The 25,092-nt window shown below is 53.1% G+C and overlaps 1 protein-coding gene across 1 annotated transcript in view; it reads left to right on the forward strand.

Annotated features, from left to right (window-relative positions):
- The window catches only part of VWA2 (von Willebrand factor A domain containing 2), a 35,402-nt gene extending 14,273 nt beyond the window's left edge, over positions 1-21,129 (forward strand). Inside the window, exons 5-14 of the mRNA XM_047072716.1 lie at positions 5,100-5,294; positions 9,624-9,757; positions 10,360-10,492; positions 12,862-12,917; positions 14,333-14,380; positions 15,685-15,792; positions 17,040-17,612; positions 18,811-19,362; positions 20,057-20,182; positions 21,041-21,129. Coding sequence (XP_046928672.1) covers positions 5,100-5,294; positions 9,624-9,757; positions 10,360-10,492; positions 12,862-12,917; positions 14,333-14,380; positions 15,685-15,792; positions 17,040-17,612; positions 18,811-19,362; positions 20,057-20,182; positions 21,041-21,129 — 2,014 coding nt within the window. The remainder of the gene's footprint in view (positions 1-5,099; positions 5,295-9,623; positions 9,758-10,359; positions 10,493-12,861; positions 12,918-14,332; positions 14,381-15,684; positions 15,793-17,039; positions 17,613-18,810; positions 19,363-20,056; positions 20,183-21,040) is intronic.
- The last annotated feature ends 3,963 nt before the right edge of the window (positions 21,130-25,092 follow it).

A 25,092-nucleotide genomic window follows, 5' to 3' on the forward strand; every position in this document is an offset into this window, starting at 1 on the left:
GAGCAGGGGACTTGGCCAGGACCGCAGAGCCCTGCTCCTTGTCCAGTAGGCAACCCCCGCCACCGCCCAGCTGTCCTTCTCCACCCCTTTCCACCCTCCCCTCCCCACCCCCCAAAGTGTTTGTTGAGCCTCTCCTCAGCTGTGTTGGAAGTCATAACTAAGGGCTTGGGAGTATTAGTCACAAGGTAGGAAGTCCAGAGACTCCGTAAGGATATGCCAGATGAGGACGCTGCGGGTGGAGAAAGAAGCCTCTTTATTGTCTCATCTTCTTAGCCGTGTATGGTTAGCATCGTGTGTCCTAGGATGACTACAAGAGGCGGCAAACGAGGCAAGGAGGCACCAAGTAATTTTTTGGCCGCAGTTGCAGGGTCACTGAGGACGCTAAACATTAAGACGTTATTATTCATCAGTACAGAGGAATGTCGGCCCGAGTGGGAGTGATAACCTCCCGAGGGCTCTCTACCCTTTTTCTGCAGTGAAATTTTAAGTGCTGGGCTGATTGGGACAGCTCTACCCAGAACTCCAAATGCTTGCCTTTTCAGACCAAGGCGATCGATCCCCTGAAAGTGTGTTTTGAGGTGGCCAGGGAACTCCCCTTGCTGTCACTTTGCATTAAGAAGTTTAAAAAAACGATACAGTTAAGAACCTTCCAGTTTTGCACCCCATGGTAACATAAAATCAGATGAAGCATGGCCAGCAAAATCTGTTCCAAATGCGCAGAGCTCCTGGCCAGCTGGTGTGCAGCCTCCCGCGGTCATTTCATTAATCTCACGGTCACGCGACTCTTGAGTTTTCTGATTGCTTTGGACCCCATCTGTAGCTTTATCAGAGTTTTACTGTATTTAGATCGCTCTCCAGAAATAGCACTCACCGCTCACTGTACCTTAGCACAATGCTAGCTGTGGCATCTTTCAAACCACATTAACATTTCAACATCGCTTTTAGAATAGTTGTAATTACGAAGCATTTTGCTCTTTTTTAACTTACTTGGTGCGCATTTTTGCATAAAGCTGCGTTATTTTTCATGCGGATCCTTTCTAATGGCTCTATGATAACTCAATGAATCGAACTATCATAGTATATTAAATCACTCCTTTAAAGGGACACATTTACATTGATTCCAAGGTTTTTGTCTATTGGTTTAAAAAAAAGAAAGAAACCTCTGTAATCAACATCCCTCTACCTGCAGTGAGTTTTCTTTTTTTAATGTTTGCTTATTTATTTTGAGCAAGAGCGTGTGTGTGTGTGCAAGAGGAGGAGGGGCAGAGAGAGGGAGAGAGAATCCCAAGCAGGCTCCATGCTGTCAGCTCAGAGCCCGGCGTGGGGCTTGATCCCTCGAACCGTGGGACCGTCACCTGAGCCAAAAACCAAGAGTTGGGCGCTTAACCTACTGAGCCCCCCAGGTGCCCCTACAGTGAGCTTTCTGATAAATTACTTTTCAGGATCTGTTTCGTGGGCTACCTGCTTCGGAATCACTGGGGCAGGGGAGGCTGGCTTAAAATGCAGATTCTCGGCCTGGTCGCACACCCACCGGTTTGGAGTCTCTGGATGATGGGATCTGAGAATCTCCATTCTCCCACCTCCCAAGGGATTTTTATGCTCATTGGAATTTGAGACTAACTCAAAAGAAAAACTTCTTGGAACAGACTGCTAGTTAATCATGGTAACTACCACTGATGGGGTGCTCACTGGCTCCTAGGAGGCACTGGGTGTAGCATTTACTAATACTGTTACTTCCCCTACTTTAACAAGGAAGGAAAGTGAGTCTCATTACCTTTTCCAGTTTACTTGGCTAATAAATTTCAGGACTATGTTTGAGCCCCACCGACTCTGGAGCCCATGTTCCTTATCCACTTGAGTATTCCAATGGCCAAATGTTTAGATTCCAGACCCGCCCCCACCAAAAAAAGTCCAAGCATTGCAGTCACAGCTCCCCTAAGACCGTAGTCAGTCTGCGAACCTTCACCTGCAACCTGGCTTAGTCCTGTTTGAGAGAAATTAGAAGAATCTTGGTGAGACTCTGGCCTCCGACCTCCCTTGTCTAGAGCCAGACCCTGAGCTCAGGACAGACTCTCAGATAGAAATGCTCCACAGAGTGAGGAACATGGAGGTGGTGGGGTTTTTCCTCCTTTCCCAGAGTCCAGAAGTCTTTGGGAATCTCACCTGACTGGTAGAGTATTCCAGTGGGAAAGGTGGGTTAGGGAACAGAAGTGGAGAGGACAGACAGCACAGGCACTTGTGTGTTGAGGGACAGGAAGGACAGACACTCCACAGGCCGGTGGAGTTGGGAGCCCAGACTCCCACGTCTTGGACATTTATCTCTAACCACAGCCACGGGCGTACTGCCAGGGGCATGAAAGCCCAGGGAGTTTCATGGTCAATGGGGCACCTTGGCTTTTGGTGAGCAGAAGAGTATTGTGACCATTTAGGTAGAACGGTGTACTGCGGGGATCAGCAGACTTTTTCAGTGAAGATCTACAGAGGCCAAGCTTTGCTGGCCGTAGGGTCTTTGCATAGATAGTACATAAACGAATGGGCATGGCTGTTTCCCACTATAACTTTGTCTACAAAAAATTACAGGCTGTAATTTGCCAACCCCTGGAGAAGGAAGACCATTGGCTTTGGAATCAGTCTGAGTGGGTTTAAACTCCAGTTCTGACCCCCCACTAGCTGGTTGAGAGGCAGGTGACTTGGATGGCTGTATAACATTTTGGCTAAGAACTTGGCCTCTGGAAGTGGAGGGTCCAGGGTTCAGGTCCTGCCTCCACTATTCCTGAGCTGTGTGACCTTAGATAGGGCCTTTCCCTGAACTCCCCTATCTCAGCTGTGGTGAGAATTGTTTGAGCTTAGTACCTTTACACACACACACACACACACACACACACACACACACACAGCACAGTGGTGCTTGGCAGATAGGTGCTCTGGAAATCTTAGCAGTTAGTATTACTATTCTCTGGGCTGGAGTTTCCCCATCTAATAAATGAGGATAATATTAGCACCTTTTATCATAGTTGTAGGGATTATATTTAGTAACGGGTAGGGGAAGTATTGGCATGAAGTGAAAACTCTGTACTAATATCATCCTTTAGGAATGGGAAGCCATTTGCCCTTCTAGGAGCCTTAGAGGATGGCTCTTTGTAGATGGAAGAGCTTTGGCAAAGGTAGGAGTCTTCTCAGAAATCAAAATCCTCTTGGTTATCTTCAGTATCTGATATGTGACCTAGCACAGTGTGAGAAGAGTGGGGGGCACTCAGTGTTCATTGATGTTCTGCTCCCTTTGGATAAGCCCCTTGCCCAAGCCAGGCTCTGCTCACCAGCCCAGGACGTGGCTGGCGGTGTTCCCCAGTGCCTTTGCTTACACTTCTTCCCCTGATTGGAGTGGTCTCTTCTTTTCCTAATCCACTGACTCACCAAGACCCCATCAGATGCTTGCCATGCTGAAGCCTGTCCCTGACGGCTCCTCCCCACAATGAACCCCTCCTCAGAACTCTTGCTATTGTCATCCTTTCGTTGGCAATTGTTATTGCTTATAGGTCCTGCTTCTTCAGCTAGACTTACAGTTCTTGGGGGATGGGATCATGTTATGCTTCCTGGTCTCACTCTCATTTTCTTCCACTTAGAGTGCCCATAAGAAACACCAGTGGGCTGAAAACAGTAGCTTTTTAATTGATGCAGATGCTGATTATGGAAGACCAGGAGTCTTAATTCTAGGAGTTTTGCACTCTTGTTGACATTCGTTAACTTAATGGAGCCTCATAGAATTGCCCTTCAAGAGCTCTCTTAGGACAGAAAGCAGTAAAAGTGAAGAATATTCTGGGCCTGGTCCATAAATCCTTCCAAGCACACTCCTCCTTGCTCTTCCCTCACCTCTCTGCTGAGTGGAGAGGTCCTTGAGGACAGAGAGGAAGGGGAGCACAAAAGGAAAGGAGCCCGGATCTCTGAATAGCTGCTTGGAGGTGAGCAAACCAGGAGAGATGCTTGGGCAGGAGGGCCACGTCAGGCTTGCATGAGAAGTGAGCGTTTTGAGTGGCGAGTTAAAGAAGCGCGTACGCATTCACCCACGCAGATATGTAGGCACACACACACAGAGTGCCCGAGCCTCTTGCCAGTTGGGTTTTTGCACCTTAGAAGAGTCACTGTAGGGCCCTCTGAGAGACAGGCATGGTTGCCTTAATTGACACTGTAACGTAAGAATAAATGTGCCCCCCCCCAAATCTACAGGGCTTTCTCTGTGTGTGCGGTTAATAACCGTGGTGATTCCATCAGGCTCGACATTGTGGCTCATGTCCGATGTGTTGCCACCCACTGAAAGGTTTGGCCTAAGACCCATTACGGGGAATCGTTGTCTGCCTGTTTGATTCTGAAGGCTGACAGCCCTCCCTCTGAGGATGCTTGCATGAGCCTCCTATTGTAGGATTTAATAGAGATTCTGTGCTGGGATTCCAAGCTCAGCAGACAGTCTCTGTAACTAGGCTGTGACGAGATGGGACCACCGTAACGTCCCCCGATCTGGAAGCAGTCCCACAGTTCTTCAGCCTTCCGGTACCTAACCCTGGACTGGAAGTGAGCCGGGAAGGCCTGATCACAGACCTGACCATCATTAGACCCTTGGATCAAAGACCTGTCCTTCACAGTTAGAGAGTCACACGATTTTCCGAAGCTCAGTTATCTGCTTGCCCACCCCAACGGGATGCTGAGCCCTAACAAGAGGAGAATGATACAGATGGGGAGAGGTGGGAGGTGGGTGTTAGACACACAGACAGTGAAGGTCATCGGCCCCTGAGCTGTCACTGGAGGCAGAGGGGTACGGGAAGAGAGTCCAGAAACCTACACAAAGAATGACATTATTGCATAATACGGCAGAGACGTCCAGGGTGAAACTTCCGTCCGCAGGAAGAGTTAATTACTACTCTTCGTTGTGGTTCGGATGGTGAGAAGGTGCATGTCCCATGCTGGACTTGTCACTCTGAGCTACTGCTGGGAGAAAGCGGCTGTCACTAAGCACGGAGGAGCCCGTTGTTTCAGGTCGTCATTCCCAATTCACGCAGGCGGATGACTGACTGTCGTCTTTGTCTCCTCCTCCTGTGTGCACCCAGAGGAGGGCGCACAGAGACAGGCCTCGCTCTGAAATACCTTCTGCGCAAAGGGTTCCCTGGGGGCAGAAATGCCTCTGTGCCCCAGATTCTCATCGTCGTCACTGACGGGAGGTCCCAAGGGCACGTGGCGCCGCCAGCCAAGCAGCTCAAGGAAAGAGGTGTCACCGTATTTGCCGTCGGGGTCCGGTTTCCCAGGTAAGAGCCTCGGTCGCTCTGGGTCACCCTGGAGACTGTGGAGACACAGTAAGAGAGGGGATTTGGCCAAACCACTCTGGTCCTTCCAGGCTCGCTCTCCTCCTCGCTTTGTATGTGGTGCCAGAACGCGCGGAGCTCCAAGTCTGGGAGCGTGCGTTGTCTTTAGCTGAGTCTGAGTCCTTGGTTGTAAGCGCCAGAAACTTGACCCCAGTTGACTTGGGCAGAAATGGAAATTCACAGACTCATCTGATTGTACTGGGTGGGTCGAGGGTCCCTTGGGGTGAGCAGGAGCCAGGGACTTGAACGCCATGAAGATTCTTTCTTTCCTCTCGCCTCTGCTCTTCTCTGAGCCTGGTCCTCAAAGGAACCCGGGACTGTGGCTGCAGGTGGCGCCCAGCTCCACCCTGGGGAGAGAAGACTCATGTTCCCAGTTTCAAGTGGAGTAATCCAAGAAAGGGTTCTCCTTAGCCTGAGTCACAGACCCACTCCTGAGGCCAGGAGAGTGGGGGTCTCTGAGGGGCCGCTCCCTCCTCAGACACTGGAATGTGCTTTCCTGGAAAAGAGAGGAGCACAGGTCTTCCCTGCTCTCAACCCTAAAATTGGGGGTGCCCTTGTGGGCCCCTCGTTATTGTGGGTATTAAGTGAAAGGACTCTCTGGTCTGGGTACCATGCCTGTACACAGAAATCCCATTTTCTATTATTTTTTAAGTATATGTATTCACATTTTGAGAGAGCGCGAGAGAGAGGCACGCACACGTCAGTGGGGGAGGGGCAGAGGGAGCCAGGGAATCCCAAGCAGGCTTCACACGGAGAGCACAGAGCCCGACTCAGGGCTCAGTCCCATGAACTATGAGACCGTGACTTGGGCCAAAATCAAGAGTTGGACACTCAGCCGACTGAGCCACCCAGGAGCCCCTCTATTAAGTTTTAGTACAGGTGTTATTCTAAGTTCTCCGAATAGAGAGATGGTACAAAGCGCCTGCCTTCACGGAGCTTCCGTTCTAGGAGAGGCACTAGGCAATAAACAAGTGAGTGGATGAATAAGTAATGCTATTTCGGGTGGAAATAAAACGCAGAGAAGGCAAAGGAAGGTGGTAGGAGGTTAACAAGAGTGATGAGGCGCAGGGAACCCAGCTGTTTTAGATCGGGGGGGGGGGGTCTTTTGGGAGTTGATTTTTGAGCAGAAACTTGAGGGAAGCAAGTAAGCCTTCCAAATAGCAGGGAAAAGAGTAGGCAAGACAGATGCCGAGCACAGAGGGCCTGAGCCAGCTTAGTGTGCTATAGAACAGAAAGCCTGGCGGTATGTGTGGAACCCAGCAAACAAGAGGTGAATTACAAGAAACGGGGTAGAAGAGGTAGGTAGGAGTCAGGTCTCTAGACCTGCGGGTCACAGTAAAGCCTTCAGAGCGTATTGTGAGTAGGTTGGGAAGGTTCGGTGGCTTTGAGCCGGGAAATGCCACCTGTTGACTAGCTGTTTTAGAAGACCACACTGGCTGCCCGGTAGAGAAGAGACTGGGGGGTTGAGGTGCAAGGAGAAGGGGTAGGGCAGGGCAGGGCAGGGAATCTAGTTAGGTGACCTTTGGAGCGCTCACAAGAGGGGGGGGGGGAGGGAGGGAGGGAGAGAGAGAGAGATCGATCGTGGTGGCTTATAGCAGGAAAGTGCTGGGACCTCGCTAAGGGATGGTTGGACTCGGGTAGTTCTGAAGGCAGGGCGGTGGAGTGGCTGGTGAGCTGCGTGTGGGACAACCCAGGATTTTGGCCTGAGCCCCGGAGTGAAAGGCGGGGCTACTTACTGAGGTGGGGAAGGCTGGGGAGGAGCAAGAGGAGCGGAGTCCTCTTTCAGATCAAGTTTGGGGTGCATATTGGACCTCTGAGCAGAGAAGCTGAGTCAGCGGCGGGAGGTAGGAGTCTGGGCCACAGGAGAGAGGACGGACAGAGATTGAACTCGAGGGCGGCGTTTATAGCCTGAAGATCACCTAGCGAGTGGGTGCAGCGAGGGAAGACCACCGAGGACCAGCGTGCGAGTACCGGGGCGGGGGGGTGGGGTGGGGTTGCTATCCCGGGCCGGGCCGCCACCAGCAGCATCCCGTTGTGGTTGTCATTGCCAGTGAGTGAGTATTTAACACACACCGCCTCACCGGGGGCTCTTTTTGTGTCCTCACGCATGAGAGAGGAGACAGGGGTGTTGCTTCCTGGCCCGCTGCCCACCCTCCTCCCGCACGGTGCCGAATCCAGTACCTTGCACGTCGCACTTGCCCAAAGGTTTGCCAGTGAGGATGCTGCCTACCAGGTGGTGGCAATACATGGCCCGTTCCGGGACTTTCTTCTCCAGCTGCCAGCTGGAGCAGTGCTTCTCAGACTGTCCGTGGTGGAGGTCCAGTCTGTTTTGTTTTGCTTTGAATCCATCATGGACGGATACTTCAGAGGAAGACAAAAAAAAAAAAAAAAAAAAAGAAAAAGAAAAGAATTACTTGCAAAGTGAAATAAAAAGCAAAGACAGAATAGAAGCCCAAAAGTTTATTACTTGATCCAGCAGGCGTAAAATGACACTGTCAGGTTCCTGTATAATAGCTTCTAGCTGTTTATTGTCAGTGTCTATGCTCGTCTGGTTCTGGATGAGGGTGAAACGGTTTGGGGGCCTACACCAGCCCCCGCACTTTGAGCACCCCTCACTTAGAGGGATCAAGAGGTCATTGGTCAGGAGAGGAGACATTGCTCCGCCCCGCATGTCCTGGGCTGCAGCCACAGGAACCCTCTGAGGAAGCCCGTGGGTTCCCAGGCCCTTCTGACCCCTCCTCTCGCTGTTGGTAAAAGGCCAGGTCACTACCGACCGGTGGTTCTCAAAGTGTGCTCCCTGGACCAGCGGTATCAGCATCACGTGAGAGCTTGTGAGGAATGCACACATTCGGGCCCACCCCGATGAACCCAGAACTCTGGGGTGAGGCACCTCGGCCGGTGGTTTTCTGTGGCCCCCGGTGATTCTGATGTCCGCTGACGTTGGAGAACCGCCGCCGTGGGCAGTGTGAGGCTCTGAGTGCGATGAAAAAGCTGATGCCGGTTCCGACTCCTTCCTCTTCTTGGTATCCACTGGGCCCCTTCTCTTCTGGTTCTCGGCCCTGGCTTTTGTGAAAATCTGCTGCTGGGCTGGGAGAGCGGAGGGAGGGGCCCGGCCTCGCTGCCCTCTGAATGCTACTGTTGAGGCCCCAACTCGGAAGCCCCCTTGTGTGTGTCAGGTGCTGTCCGAGGTACTGGGCGGAATATCTAGTTTACACGGCTCCAGAGGAGAATGGAGAGGTTTATACCCGTGAACTTGGGAGATAAGTGAAGTTGTTGCCATACTGCCAGACCGTGGTCTGTCTTGATGAATTTCTTGATGGGCAAGATTCTAAATACATTCCTGACTACCCGGTCTCCTTAAAAAGGTTTCTCGGGGCGCCCGGGCGGCTCAGTCAGTTAAGTGTCCGACTTCGGCTCAGGTCACGGTCTCACGGTTCCTGGGTTCGAGCCCGGCATTGGATTCGGTGCTGACAGCTCAGAGCCTGGAGCCTGCTTCAGATTCTGTTTCTCCCTCTCTGTCTCTGCCCTTCCCCTGCTCGCACTCTGTCTCTCTCTCTCTCTCTCTGTCTGTCTCAAAAAATAAAAAGTAAAAAAAAAAAGAAAAAGAAGAAAATTGAAAAAAAAAAAGGCTTCTCAACATCATTTAATGCTTTCTTCATCCCACATATCATTTTGGGGCTGGGCCCTAACCGCAGTGCCCCCTGGCTGCTGACGTGTGCTGGCCCCTTCCTTTGCATAACCTCACGTTGCTGACCCTTGAGTTCTTATGTCCACTGTTTATCATCCTTCAGTGTTTTCTTTCTACCGCTAGCTTCCCTTGCTCGTTCTTCTCTTGCCATCACCCAGAATCACTTTCCCTCATTTCCTTTCTGGTTAAATGTTTCTCATTAGCTGTGGGGGATAACACCAGACAACCAAGTCTGTCAAGACCATGTCTCAAATGAGAGCCGATGGTTCCGCGGGTTTGGCTTGCCTTGGAGAAGTTTGTGAATCCTGGCACGCGTGCTCGAGTGCCCTCGGGGCCTTTCTGCGGTTCACTTCTGGACCTTACCTCACCCACCGGGGATGCAGGTGAGGTCCAGAAGTGAACCACAGAAAGAACCTGCATCCCCGGTGGGTGAGGTTGCAGCTAGGTGGCCTGTGGAGCGGTGCGGTCGTACTGCTGTCCACAGGGAGCCCCTGGTGTAGGAGATGGGTGGACAGGAAGGTGGAGGGGGGTGGGGCAGTCAGCTGCTCGTAACTCCTCTGCTGGGGGCTGGGGACGGGGGACAGGTGGGAGGAGCTGCACGCGCTGGCCAGCGAGCCGAGGGAGCAGCACGTGCTGATGGCTGAGCAGGTGGAGGACGCCACCAATGGCCTTTTAAGCACCCTCAGCAAGTCTGACATCTGCACCGTCGCCTCTCCAGGTAAGGCCTTCCAGGCTGAGAAGGTGTGGCCCCGCCCAGGTAGAAGCAGGGTGGGGACGTTCCCCCGAGGCAAGAGGTCAGGAGGCTCCCCAGGGAGAGGGGAGGGCAAGAGGAGCGGGGTCTCGCAGCTTCAGCTCTGGGGTGCTCTGCTCGGGCTACCTCCCTGCGTCGAGCCCTGTGGTTTCTCAGCTCGGAACCCCGAGCTTGTCGCTGAGGGGTAGAGGGGCCCCGGGTGTGGGCCCCGGACCTGGCGGGGCCCCCTGTGCCTGTCCCCTCCTCAGGAGGAAGAGCCAAGTGAGCTCCCCAGGCACGGTCAGCACGGGGCCACTTCAGCTGGGGTGAGGTCTCTGCATTGCTAGTTGTCATCATCAGGCCCCACCCGGGAGCCAGAATAAAAGGCGCACACGTGCACAGGATGCGAGAGCTGTGGGCCGGGGGGATGCTCAGAGACTGGCTGCCCGGCCGGCAGGTAGAGCAGGGCCCCTCCCCTGACGTGCTCGGCCGGGAAAGAGGCAGAAGTTAGCAGGGCTGAGGGTGGTGGGACCGCAGGTGGGGGAGGGAGATAACCCTGTCTTCTCCGTCCCTGTGCCCTGTGGACACAGACTGCCAGGTCCAGCCTCATCCCTGTGAGCGCAAGACGCTGGAGACGGTCAGGGAGCTTGTGGGCAGTGCCCTGTGCTGGAGAGGATCGCGGGGGACCGATGCCGTGCTGGTGGCACTCTGTCCCTTCTCCAGGTTTGTCCACGTGGTCTGGGGTCAGCGCCCGAGGGCCTGCCTGGGTAGAGACGGAGACCCCCACAGCTGGGCGCGCACGTGCTCCGGGGAGAACAGCTGTTTGGAAGGGCCTTGGCCACGGAGCGTGACAGGGACCAGAGGGGACCTGGGAGGGAGACAGGGACAGAGCTGTGGGGTCACAGGGAAGGTCACAGCTACACAGAGTCAGAATCTTGTAGACCCACGGCCCAGTCGCGCATGGTGAGTGAGGGTGACAGGGCCACAGCCATTCTGGAAGGCTAATAAGGGAGCCAAAGCCAGCCCTCTAGGGCAGTGGTCTGGACTTGGGGTGGCGGTCTGGTAATTTGATTCCTCTGAATACCAGTCTCTGTCCTTACGGGCCGAGTGGGGCGGGAGGCTTAAGGTCTTAGATAAATTCCAGTTGTGGAGGCTATGGGGGATGATGCAGTGTTCGTCAGAACGGGAGCTCAGGCGTTCTAGAATACCTGCTGCCTGGGGGTCAGTCATTCTCTTGAAGATTCCTAGGCTAGGCTACCTGCGGTACAGCATCTGGTCGGCAGCTGGTGATCCTGTCCTCTTGCCTTCTCTGGAAAGCCAGGGGTCATATTTGAACGAGCTGCGTCTTTGGCCTTGGCCCGCCCCTCAGTGATGAGCTCAGAAGACACCCAGCGGTGAAATGGACCGGCTGCGAAGCCGTGAGCCATCACGCTGGGCTGGGGGCGAGTCCAAAGACCGTCTTGGCAGGGAAGGGCCGTGGCCTGCACGTGGGTCAGAGAAAAGAGGGGGCCTCATGCCCTGGCAGAGGCCACTAGAGGCCCTCTTCAGAACGCGAGCTTTCGAGTGAAAGAAGGCAGTTCTTTGTTTCCCCACTGGACTCGTTCTGAGAGCTCACTCTGAACCGAGCGGGGTGCAGCGCGGAGAGAGGCATGGCCGCCACCTCCAGGAAGCTCGTGGTCCAGAGGAGGCATTGGACAGTGACCACCGTCAAGTGTCTCAGGTGCCCGGACGGGGGCCTGTCCTCCCTGGGATGTCATGGAGAAGGGGCTGCTGGATCAGTCTTGAAAGAAACGGGAACCCAGTGATGCCACACAGAGGCATTCGGAGCTGGGAGCCCCAGGAGAAGCTGGTGGGTAGAGGACACCCCGTGGCTTTGTGCTCAGATCCTGGAGTCAGGCTGCTGAGCTGTTAATTCCCAAGTGACCACCGGTGAGCTCGGAACCTCCCCCTCCCTTTTCCTACATGTGAAAGGGGGAGGATAATAACACCCACCCCATAGGGTTGTGGAGAGTCGGCAACGAGTTGATATGTGGAGTGCACTAATCCTGGAGGCTTTTAGAATTGTCTGCCCGTGTAGTAAGCTCTTGGCCAATTCCCCGATTCAAGAAACCCGGAGGGCCTCCTCTGTGCCTAGCACTGTCCCAGGTCCTGGGGAATCAGCGTGACTGTCTCAGAAACCAGTCTGCTCTCACGAGCTGATACTCCAGTGGCAGGAGGCAATAGTAAATAAAACGAATGCATAAAATAAACTGATAGGTAGCGATGAGTGCTACAGAGAAAAGGCACGAAAGGACGGGTGGGCGTGGGGAGGTGGTGGTTGGGGCAGCCTTGGCAGAGTGGGCAGGAAAGGCCTTGCATAGAGTCCAGGCCCGAGGGAGCTCAGGAAGGAGCCGTGAGCGATGTGCAGATCCAGGCAAAGCCCTGTGGCCAGTCTCTGCTCCGACGACACGGGATTCCCAGTTCAGGCTGGGAGGCGTCCGCAGAACTTTCTGGGCTAGGATTTGTGGTCTCAGGAAGTCGCTAGGAGTACATGTGGACAGGGAGAAGATTGCTCTTTAATGAGCTGGCAGCTTGGCAAACTTTTGATTTCAGCAACTCCTTGAGTTTGTAATTGACTTGGCTTTAATCCCAAGTGGGTGTTTTGCTCCAGGGAAGGCTCTGCCCTAGAGGTGAGCCCAATTAGCCTGCCCCTGTGGTGGGAGGCCTGGGGGGGTCCCACAGCCAGAATCCAGTTGCCCAATTCCCGCTGTTTCCCCGCCCTCCCCTCCAGCGCTGCATTGTGCCGGCCCCAGAAAGTAACCCGTAATAGAAAGCTCTGCCGATAGTTCAGAGTTCTGAGCACAGATATTTCCAAATTCTGACATGATCGCCAACTTACATTTTTTAAAAACTGTTTCCGGGTAGCTTGGAACTTTCCCTATCCTACCCATATGCAGGTAAAAGTTGGGGTAGAATCAAGACAGAAAGACGTCTTTCTTGACCCGTATCTGCATTGGAATCTCATACCGGCTTTTAGCGGTTCAAATTACCTTCCAGGTTTCTGCTTTCGTGTTAAACTTTTGCTCTCTGCCATTTGTTCCCTTGGGTGACAGCTGGAAGAGAGTGGTCCTAACCCACCCTGCCACCTGCTACAGGACAACCTGCCCAGGTACAGTCTGCGTCTTGGATTTTCTAGCTCTTTCTGGGCCCTGGGACTAGGCTGGCATCTAAAGATGTGTTTGCACGCCTGGGGCAGAGGGTGGGGTTGGAACCAGCTCCCAGGCAGGGCGACCGGCATTTCAGAGGTGGAGGCGAATGCTCGTGCTGGACTCATTCCTCCTTTGCTCAGTGGCGTTTTTTCACTAAGAATGAAGACTTTGGAGTTACCTTCCTTAACCCGTGCCCCTTGCAGGACAAGAGGCAGAGAAGGGCGTGCCTTGAGCACCGGCTTTGCAGAAAGGGAAGCTCACATCCAGCACCAAACTCCAGGCCGGACACTTAAGCCTCAGTTTCCTCCTCTACAAAACAGATTGTCCCACGTCTGGAATCCCCGTCTCCCTGCTCTGTATGATAGAGGGGGTATCATAAACGGGTTCCTAGTGAAGATTCGGTAGATAAATGCCCACGGAAGTGCTTCGTCAGCCACAAGGCCCCAAAGCAAACAGGCGGATTCACTAATACCATTAGGCATCGTTCAGCCTGGCTCCCCAGTGGGCCTTCCTGCTCCTTCCCCGGGGGTCTAGCGCACCCCACTGACGCGGGAGCATAGAAATTGCACTCATGTGTTGGCATCAGTCATTTATGGCTTTGCTACTCCCGACTGAGGCAAGGAGCCCGTCTCCTGGAAGCAGGGCCAGCTGCACTTTCTGCCCCGAGTTTGGCGATCCCCTTGACATCCTGTTTTAAAGTTCCCAAGTTGCATACTTGTGAAACACAGAAGAAGCTGAAAGTAGGGTGGTTTCTTCCTCAGACATTAAGGTTTGAGGGGTGCCTGGGTGGCTCAGTCGGTTAAGCTCAGTCTTGAGTTCGGCTCAAGTCATGATCTCACGGTTCTTGAGATCAAGTCTCGCGTCGAGTCCTGCTTGGGATTCTCTGTCCCCCTCTCTCTTTGCCTGTCCCCCGCTCACGCGTGCTCGCGCACACGCACGTGCTCGCTGTCTTTCTGCACCCCCCTCCAAAAACAAAAAAGGAAATTGAAGTTTGAGCCTAAAGCTTTGGAAAGAGAGTGACCCGGGTTTGAGTCCCAGCTCTACCCCTTTCCAACTATCTGAACTGCACGTGACCTCTAGTCATTGAACTTCAGTTTCCCCATCTGAAATGAGGGGACCTTGACAAAACCTACCTCATCGGGCAGTGTCCGTGAAGCGAGATCATGCACGCGTGGTGCTTAACACAGTACCTGGCACATAGCAGCTGCTCCATTAAAGGCCCCATGTTCATGCGCCCCCAGTTGTTTCCATGATACACAGGCTGACAGCATAGCAGGCCTGGGTGCCCGGAGTTGGCCTCAAAAATTCTACCTCCAATAAGCATACGCTTTAATTATAGTGATGTGACCACCACATTTTCTACATTTTTATGTAGAAAGGACAGAAATCACCAGTTCCCGTGGTAACCACACTCAGCTGCTTAGTAAGTCCTTTGCATATCATGATACGTGAATTCATAAAGATCTTGTCTGTTCTAACTCTGGGAGGGAGGTCGTGTGGTATCATCTGCATTTTACAGTAATTGATAAGGGAATTGAAAGGAGCTCAGTTATTGACCATAGGGTATCATAGGTAGGACACTTCAGAGCGGGCCCCATTTTCTCACGGGCTGTGGTTTCCTGTATAAAGTAGCCCCTTTGGAAGAGACACTGCCCCTAATTTGGACCTCACCTCCCAAAGCCAATGCGGTGTTAACATGTTATGGAGTGTTGGCTTCACGCCAGGCTTTGTGCCAAGACTTTGCGTGGATTCGTTCGCGTGATCGCCACAATAACTCTGTGGAGGGGTTAATTACGGTGCCCACGCAGGTGGAGGAGGCCACATTCATGGGCCCCAGGCACCAAAGGCTCACCATCTTGCAGTAGCAGCCCGGAGAGGCCGTTGAGAACAGCCCCATAGAACTTCAGGAAATGGCACGCCACGGTGCCGCCTGAGTCTTACGGACACCCGCGTGGCTGCCGTGATGCTACTGAGATTTCCATCCTCGCCGAGCTCCGATCCAACACCAGTTAACCACTGCAGCCCCCGGGAGCTCCTCCAGGTCTCCTCGGCAGGCGGGGGCTGTGAAACCATGTTGTGCAGTTGGCTAAGGCTGCCATGAACAAATATCACAGACCGGATGCCTGAAGCAACAGAAATGCACTTGCTCGTGGTTCTGGAGACTGGGAGTCCAAGAGGAAGGGGGCGGCAGGTTCTGTTTCTTCTGGGGTCTCTCTGCTCCGTTTGCAGATGGCTGTCTCCTCATTGTCCTCACGTGGCCTCCCTCTGCGCGAGGCTGGTGTCTCTTCCTCCTCGTACGCGCCAGACTGGACTAGGGCCCACCCTATGACCTCATTTGGCCTTAATTTCCTCTTTAAAGGCCCTTTCCAAATACAGTCACATCCTAAGGACTTGAGGGCTGGGACTTGCACATATGAATTTGGAGGAAGACAATTCAGTCCCTAACAGTCCAGGGTCCGTTGAGCCTGTAATTCACACAGGGCCTTGGGGAGCCCATCACTGAGTGCCCTTGACATCGGCCACCCGGCCCCTGCTTTACGTGCCTCACTCGCTTTCTGTCCCCTCTTTGCCACAGACTTCGTGGCTAGTTTCCTAGTGGTCCCAAGGGAAGAAGGGAGCTGGGCCCTGGTGGGGCGCAGGGTGGTCTGCCCGATTCACACCTCTGGCCAAACCCCTTCAAGCCTCTGAGCTGACGTGCTAGGCTCTTAATGGGCCTCTCTCCGATAGGCGCCTGTGACTCGCAGCCCTGCCAGAATGGAGGCACGTGTGTTCCAGAAGGACTGGACAGGTACCACTGCCTCTGCCCACCAGCCTTCGGAGGGGAGGCTAACTGCGGTACGTATGCACGGGACTTCTGAGACTGACCGTTGGGGAGCCGTGGAACCTGGGCTCCCCCTACCAACCTCCCACCCCGCTAGCTCCTAGGTAGAAACTGGCCCTTGAGTTTTAGAGCCACCTACTTTGCAGGCACACCGCCGATCTGCTGTTTCGTGTGATACAGCCTCTGAGTGCTCCACGAATAAATAACTCAGGTGGTGATACCCTGGGTAGGACAGCGGCCCCTGGCGTATTATCTTTAGAATGGCCACTGCTTGCTCTTTGAGCATTGCTGAGTTCAGGTGCAGGCTGATGCCAGTCCGACTCTCAGTCCTGGTTGTGGGCAGTCTCTTCTCCCCTCTCATAGGAACAGGAGCAAAGGGCCTAACCCCTGGTATGAGATGAAAATTATAGTAGGCTTTACCCTGCAGGGTTGCTGGGCGTTTTAAATGAGGTAGATGGAAAGTGCCTTGTAACAAGGCTTGACACACAGTAGGAGCTTATTAAACAAAAACTTAAAAAATATATATATACTTTTATTATATATAAAAAATATATATTTATTATATATTATATATTATAATAATATATTGATAATATATATTTATTATATAATATATTATTAATTATTAAATTATTAATTATACAAATATAATATATAATTATATATTAATTATATTAATATATTTATATATTATACAATATATTGATATATATATTATATAACGTTATAATATTATATAATATATGTATTATATATATTTTTTATTTATTGTAAAAAATTATAACTTAAAAAACGTAGTGTTGGGTCAACTGGAGATCTCTATGGAAGAACACAATCTTGACCCCCTACCTTGTAAGAGACACAGAAATCAGTTCCGGATGGATCGTAGATCTAAACGTAAAAGACAAAGCAGTGAAGTTTCTGGAAGAAAACGTGGCATATCTTCCTGATTTGAGGTAGACAAAGATTTCTCACAGGGACACAAGAAGCACTAACCATAATGGAAGAAAGTTCTAAGTTTAAGTTTTAAAAAGTGGCCAGACGGAGACCCGTAGTGAGAGCCAGGAGGGAGAGCCGTGTCCGGGCCGGTGTAACTCTGTGCCATGCGCCCCAGCCCGTGTCGCCTGCTTCTCTGCCCCGTCTCCCTCCTGGGAGGGAGGTGTCTCCTGCCTGGTGTAGTGGCTGGGCATCTCGGGTGGGACGGCGACCTCCATGCTCCAGGGGGTCATAGCGTGACTGACGGCTGCTGTGATCCCGGCAGCCCCGAAGCTGAGCCCGGAATGCAGAATCGACGTCCTCTTCCTGCTGGCCAGCTCAGCGGGCACCACCCTGGAGGGCTTCCTGCGGGCCAAGGCCTTCGTGAAGCGGTTTGTGCAGGCCTCACTGGGCGAGGACTCCCGGGCCCGCGTGGGTGTGGCCCGCTACAGCGGGGAGCTGATGGTGGCCGTGCCCGTGGGCGAGTACCAGGACGTGCCGGACCTGCTCAGGAGCCTGGATGGCATCCCCTTCGGCGGGGGCGCCACCCTAACGGGCGGCGCCTTGCGGCAGGCGGCTGAGCGCGGCTTCGGGAGCGCCGCCAGGACGGGCCAGGACCGTCCCCGCAGAGTGGTGGTCCTGCTCACCGAGTCACCCTCCCAGGATGACGTGGCCGGCCCGGCGCGTCGTGCGAGGGCCCGAGAGCTGCTCCTGCTGGGAGTGGGCACCGAGGCCGTGCGGGCAGAGCTGGAGGAGATCACAGGCAGCCCAGAGCGCGTCCTGGTCTACGCCGGCCCACATGACCTGTTCCGCCAAACCCGTGAGCTGCAGGGGAAGCTGTGCAGCCGGCCGCCGCCAGGTGAGGTCCCAGGACTCCACGGTGCTTCCTCTTACGAGGCGTTAAAACAGGGTGCATTTGTCATAGCTAATGAATCCACAAATATATTATTATTTACTAAGGTCTATACTTTGTTCACATCTTAGTCTCTACCTAGTGGCCTTTTTTTGTTCCAGGGATTCTGTCCAGGACCCTGCGTTATAGTTGCCCATCATGCCTTCCTAGGCTTCCCCGGGCCGCCAGTTTCTCAGATATTCCTTGTGCTGGCGTGGTGTTTAAAAACCGATAAATTCGATCCACTGGCTCCCCTCCGCACTTGGCAGAAAACCCAGACTCCTTCCGCTGGCTTCTGAGAGCTCCCTGTGGCTGGTTCCTCAGATCTGTCTGCAGCCCCAGCACGGTGCGGGGTGGGGGTAGGGGGGTCCAGCCACTCGGGGCCTCCCCCTGCCTCAGGACCCCACCCACCCACCCCTCAGCTCACGCTTACTCCTCCCAGAGAGGCCCTGACTTCTCCCGATCTGCTTTTGTGCTCCTGCTGGTCCCTCTCACAGTAGCCTGGTTTGGGCCCCCAAGCCTGCTCACGTAATTTGTAATTCTGTGTGGGTCTCCTGTCTGTCACCCCACAGACAGCCCCTTGAGGCGGGGCGTGGGCCCATCTTGTCCACTTGGTACAGTCAGCGCCTCGAGTCCAGTTCATGGCACACGGAGGGTGCCCAGGAAGGGAATGGATGAGGGTGCGGGCGAGTTTCTGTCCCAGAGGGTCCCCGGAGCCCAGTGGCTTACAGCCGATTTAGACATTTCTTCCTCTCACAGTTAGGAGGTGAGTGCGGCCTCAGCCAGCATGGTGGCTTGGCTCTCTTGTGCCACCTCTGGGCCTGAGGTCCTTGTGTCTCAGCCAGCAGGAGGTGGGGAGAAGGGAAGTAGGAGGGAAGCAGCTTCCTCTCGAGGACAGGGTTTGGAGACCGCACGGTCGTTTCCGACCACATCCCATGAGACAGGTGTGGCCATCTGCCTCAGCTCTCTCTGCCGGGGAGTCTGGGAATGCGGTCTAGCCTGGCATTCGTGTGTCCTCACGTTCGAGGAGCGGGCGGAGGGTGGCGGCTGCAGCGGGCCGACTGGCTGGCCCAACCCAGGGCGGCCCCCCTTTCTGGCCTGGTGCCGAGGAGGGGGCTCCGCTGGGCAGGGCCTGGCCCGGGGCTCACTCCGCTTGTCCCCGCAGGCTGCCAGGCACGGTCCCTGGACCTGGTCTTCGCGTTGGATGCCTCGGCCTCCGTGGGGCCCGAGAACTTCGCCCGGATGCAGAGTTTCGTGAGGAGTTGCGCGCTCCGGTTTGACGTGAACCCCGACGTGACGCAGGTCGGCCTGGTGGTTTACGGCGGCCAGGTCCGCGTGGCCTTCGGGCTGGACACCCACGCCACCCGCGCCGCGGTGCTGCGGGCCGTGAGCCAGGCCCCCTACCTGGGCGGGGTGGGCTCGGCGGGCACAGCCTTGCTGCACATCCATGACAGGGTGATGACGGTCCAGAGGGGCGCCCGGCCTGGTGTCCCCAAGGCTGTGGTGGTGCTCACAGGCGGGCTGGGGGCGGAGGACGCGGCTGTCCCCGTCCGGAAGCTGAGGAACAATGGCGTCTCTGTCCTGGTGGTGGGCGTGGGGCCCGTGCTGAGGGAGGCGCTGCGGAGGCTCGCGGGTCCCCGGGACTCCCTGCTCCACGTGGCAACCTACGCAGACCTGAGGCACCACCAGGACGCGCTCATCCAGTGGATATGTGGAGGTGAGCGGGGGAGTCCACACCCTTCATTGTTGCTTCCGGGGTGGGGCTGGGGGCACTCAGCCTGCGCCCTTGGGTGCGTCATCGCCAGGATGGCAGCGCCCCCCAGCTGCCCCCGCGCGGTCCGTGCGCTGGCTTCTCTGCTAAATCCCCGCTCGCGTGAAACCCTGCCCCGGGCGCAGCTGACCCAATCTGACATTTAAGGTGCAGAGAATTTGAGTAACAAAAAAAAATCCCTCTCTCCCGACTTGAGAGGTTTCGTACCTCGTTTGAACAGAAGACATCCCTAGGATACCCGCAGACGCCCCCAGGAATCTGAGGGCCCGGGTTGACACCGACCTAGGTAGCGAATGACAGAGCTGGGAACAAACATGGCCAGGCCAGCCTGACCCCAGGGCCTCCTTTTGCCAGTGACCTCCTTCCTGCTGTTTTAAAAGTGTGTCCGTGATAATAATGGTAAACACTGCTATGTGCACAGCATGTTAGAGAGAGAGAGAGTCTCCATATGCAGCAGGGAAGGAAGGCTGTGTGGACGCCGGGTCTGTGACCTAGCCAAGCAGTGTGGGGCACCAACCAGGTGCCAACCTCCAAGCTGCTGCTCTACTCCAGGGGCCTCACCTCTGTTCTGGGCTTTCTTGGAGTCGAGGGCCTTGGGGCTGACCTGGGCTGGGCCTGCTGGGCACGTTCTCCCTTCTAGAAGCCAAGCAGCCCGTCAACCTCTGCAAACCCAGCCCGTGCATGCACGAGGGCACCTGCATCCTGCAGAACGGGAGCTACCGCTGCGAGTGCCAGGACGGCTGGCAGGGCCCCCACTGTGGGAAACGTAAGTGGGGCTCTCGCTCTGCACGTGGGAGCTGGGGGTGACCCTCAGACCTGCTGAGCCCCCAGGGACTCCGCCGAAGGCAGGTTCTAGGGCGTTCGCTCAACAGAAGGACTCATGCAGTCGTTTGTCGTTCCCGCTCGAGACATTGAGCGGGGCCGCCTGCACCCTGGGCGCGGTTCTAGGTGCGGGGAATATGGCAGTGAACAAGCAGTCCTGTCCTGCCGGAGCGCCCATGCCAGCGGGGGAGACGGACAGGGAGCAGGTGCAACATGCGGCGTGTGGGTGCTGAGCATATCCTGGGAGGGAGGTCTCCCAGGGGGGCCTGGGCCGGGAGCGCAGCGGAGGCGGGGTGTCTGGGAGACAGAGGACGCAGGCACAGATGCGGGTTGGTGGGGACAGGGTGGGGGGGTGGAGGCTGGGGGGAATTCTTTTTTGAACATGTCTCCCCTCTCAGCAAAACGGGAGGAACAGCCGTCAGCAGAGAGTGAGGACAGGAGGGGGCACTGGCGGTTTGAGGAGAGCTCGGGAACTGTCCAGGAGAGAAGGGGCCTCAACCAGACGGAGAGTAATGTTGGGCAGCCTTACGGGCCCACTGTGGCTCCTGCTCTGGAATTTCAAGTTAGGGGAGCCAGCGACCAGAAGATTCCCCTGGGAGCTTTGGGTTTTCGGCCACCGTCCGAGCAAGGCTGTCGGAGGCCGGGGAGCGGACCTGAAGGGCGCCGACAGGGCCTCTGATCTGGCACATGGGCTCGGGCTCGGGCTCTGGAGGGAGAGCCACGCAGGGCCCCAGAGGCTGCCATTTGGCTGAAAAGATGACTCAGACCCTCCTCCTGTTCTCAAGGTTCATTTCTCTCCCAGGGTCCTTGAGAGGAGATGCCCCCAAGGCCCGTGGCTCCCGCCGAGACCCCTCCCAGCAACTGCCCAGGTCTGAGCACCCCGGGCGCTGAAACTGCCGCGGCGTCCGTGGAGCATCCTGCCTCCGGCTCCGCGCAGAACCCTCCCGCCCACGTGCCTCCGCCACAAAGAGCTGTTCCGGCTGCAGACCGTGCTGCTTGGGGACACTGCGACACCTGACTCCACCACTAATGCCGATGCTGAAAAGTGTTGACATGTAAGTATTTGCACGCTTACAGTTGTAAGCAATTGACATTGCTGTGCCTGGCTGTGCCCCGGTGAGCTCGTGTCGTCGGCCGCCTTTCCCCTGAGGAGAAACAAAGGAGCGTGGAGACCCCTGATGGCCTGTTTGGAGCAACCTTGGCTCTCACCAGATGCTAAATAGGATGTCGCTGGGAACGGTCATAGGAGGAGGCGCGGACTAGAGTGGTGTTTGGACCACTGAAGCCACGGCATTTCGAGATGGAAAAAGTGTGGACCTTTTCACACCTCTTTTCCCAAAGATTTCCTAGTGCGTTTGCTTTCGGTTCGACAAGGGGCTTGTGTGGCATTTGTGACTTCTTCTGGTTTCTGGATCTGTGCGTGGCAAAGACCTAAAAAAGGCTCGGGACTGGAATGTGACCACTAACCAACTTGTTTGACTATGGGGGTGGGGCCAGGTGAAGATGTCCCAGGTCCTGGGCTACATTCCCTTTGGGGGGGCTTCCTCGAGAGATTACGTAGGGGGGCTACTTGGGGGGTGTTTATTGCTTGCTTTTTTTTTCTTAGGACAAAGAGGATTGGAATTCTTAAACAAATACAGCATAAAGAAACCTAGAGGGTGTTGGCGTTTTTTAAGGATCGATCTTATGTTATCTAAGTGGCTTTGCTTCTCGCTAAAGGAATGTCTCAGGATATGATGTTGGTTACTTAAGAGGACCCGTGTGGCAAAAAGGCTTTTTAGTTGGAGTGTTTTCTGGCAAACCAGGTACTTACCCCTGCAGTGTTTAGGAATCAGTCCTTCCCCTTGGTTGTGGCCCTTTCGCTTTGGGTTTTCAGTAGAAACCTTTGTGGAGCTGTGACCTACATCCAGATATCCAGATCCTTTGTCTTTTCTTTTTAATGTAAATAATGTAAATGTTTTACATGCAAATATTCAAGGCTGCTTTGACCTAAAGTACTTGAAGAGGCCACCTGAGGGTATCCTTAGACATTTCAAATGAAAGGTCCAGCGTACCAAGCACCTTCACGACAGTCATTTGTGTTCAAGGATATTTTCACTCCTGTTACTACTTTAGCCTGGGCAGGTGACATCAGAGCAGGGATGTCCACCTGGCAGGTGCCGATGGGTGATGTCTGAGAACTTACATGAACCCACAGTCTTTAACAGCAAGTTTAATCATTTTACAGCGTAGGCTCTTTGGGTCAGGGCTGATATTTGGACATCCCATTTGAATTGCTTTGACTTAAAAAAAAAACAAAACCCACAGACTTACACATGAAAACACTGCTTCTGTTTTTAGATCCCAGACCTTGAGCCTTTTTTTTTTTTCCTTTTCTAGGGAAGGTACCACTGAATAGTTCAACCCTCTCAGCATCCCAATAGTGGCAGAGAGAATTCCTATCTCATTGCCTAACCAGCCAAGACTTTTTCTTCCTTTTAAAAGAAACTGGCCTTTTTTAACTAGATTTTTTTTTAATTTAATGTTTATTCGTTTTGAGAGACAGACACACACACACACACACACACACACACACACAGTGAGCAGGGGAGGGGCAGAGAGGGAGACACAGAATCTGAAGCAGGCTCCAGGCTCTGAGCTGTCAGCACAGAGCCCGACGTGGGGCTCGAACTCATAAGCTGTGAGATCATGATGTGAGCTGAAGTCAGACACTTAACCTCCTGAGCCACTCAGGCATCCCTAACTAACTAGAATTTAAATAAAAACTTGAAACTAGTGGCTCAGTTGGTTAAATGTCCAACTTTAGCTCAGGTCATGACCTTGCAGTTCGTGGGTTCGAACCCTGCATTGGGCTCTGTGCTGACAGCTCAGAGCCTGGCTCACTGCCTCAGATTCTGTGTCTCTCTCTCTCTCTGCCCCTCCCCCTGCTTACCCTCTGTCTCTTAAAAATAGAACATTAAAAAAGAAAAATGTTCTCCTTGGAAAAATTAAAACAGTGCAAATAGGTCATAAATTTTATTTTCTGAATGACCCTGATTGCAGCCACCTTGCTAGACGCTCTACTCCTGTTGTTAATTTGCTTTTCTAGAAAGGTATTTGTAAATAATCAGTCTTATTTCTTCCTTTTGATATTTGTGCTAGTACTTTCTCATGTCATTTTGCATTGTCTAGGGACTTCCAGAAGAATGTTTTAAAAAGCAGTGGTATCTGTTTCTGGACCCGAAGCGATCTCCCATCATGATGTGTTATTTTTGTGGATTACTTTATCAGGTTAGGAATACTTCTTTCTATTCCTGGATTATGAAGAGTGTTTATTAGGAGTATTGAGATTTGTGCTATGCTCTTCTGTTTCCTTTGAGATAATGTTCTTTTTCACATTTAATCTGTTCATATCATAAATGGCCCATTAGTATAGTTTTAATCGTTGAACCACCGTTGCTTCCGTGGATAAACATGACCAGGTCACGCTGCATGATTCTTTAAACACTGTTGAATTTCACTTGCCAATATTCGGGGTTTTTTTCATTTTTGTCCCCAAAAATGAGATTTGGTTTTTCTTTGGTGATTTGTGTTGGATTTTTGGTATCAGAACTACGCTAAAACTTTATAAAACGGAAAAGACACACTCCTGAAACTTACGGGCCTTTTACGTTGTCTTTTTATTAGCGATTTCAATGAGCCAGATTTGTCTTTTTTGAAATAAGCGCATTCACGCATGGAACTTTTCGCTCCTTAGGCAACCTTCCAAGTATCGGTCCGTTTCTTTGCCCCAAGAATGATTTAGGAGTGTGTTTAACTTCCGGGCGTATTGATTTTCAGTCATGTATCTGCAGAAACCGATCACACAGGTTTCCTTTGCGTTCTGTACAGTTACACTGTGAAAATCCTTTTCAGCCTTACCGACGCTGGGATCACACTGCCACCAGTTTTTACTGGACGTATTTTCAAGTCTAGTAGGTAAATAACCAAGACGTTGCCCCCTTGAGGCAGAAGTCACCAGGCACTGCCCCAGATAATTCCGTGAAATAACAAGGAAAAACCCAAAATACAATTAACGTTTTATTAAAAAAAAAAAAAAATCGAACTCATCACTTGGTAAAGGGCACCAAGCGTATATAGCACAAAGAAAATAAATGCCCTGGGATTAGAAAGACCGTAGAAATCAGAAGAATTTTAGTTCTCAGGAACCAGTGTTAGAGAACTCTGATTGATAACCGCCCCCCACCCCGCCCCCGAAACGAGGCAGAAATGACAGATGAAATGTTTCAATCGGTGTTAACAACAGACACATCAGAAGAGAAGACACAGAAGAACAGCACTGCCAATTTTAAGAGGAGAGAGAGTCACCCCGAAACAAAATTCGCCACCTTCTTCACGGAAGGGGCCTGGACATTACGCAGAACTTAAATAACTTTTCCCTTAAAAATGGCCTGGCCACAGGACGGAATCTGTAAACGCTGGGTCATCTTTTCTCCTATGGTAACGTAAAAAGTCCGATCTCAAAAAGATACTTTCAAATCTCAAAAAGACACTTTTCGCTGTTCTAAATTACAGGATTTTAAACATTTTTCCCCCTATATAATACAGCATCATTTAAAATTTTATTTAAAAGCAATTGATTCAGGCCTGCTTGAGGCTGGAAAAAAAAAAAAGTCCTGAACTTAGTGGGGACCTCACCTCAGCTTGGTCCCAAATATTCTCCCCTGTTCCTGTTTTTTCAAAAAGCATGTCATGGGTGGCTTTACACAGGTGATATCGAGGCTGTTTTAAAACCACGGAAGACTGAGTAGGACTTGCTAATGTTGGAGAGAAGAGCCTTGGATGAGAGGTGACAGTCCAGAGTGCAGGTCTTCT

The sequence above is a fragment of the Lynx rufus genome, unplaced genomic scaffold (assembly GCF_022079265.1).
Source record: "Lynx rufus isolate CCGP_SWC_20201006 ecotype Redwood Valley unplaced genomic scaffold, mLynRuf1.p SCAF_11, whole genome shotgun sequence".
In the NCBI taxonomy this organism is placed as follows: domain Eukaryota; kingdom Metazoa; phylum Chordata; class Mammalia; order Carnivora; family Felidae; genus Lynx; species Lynx rufus.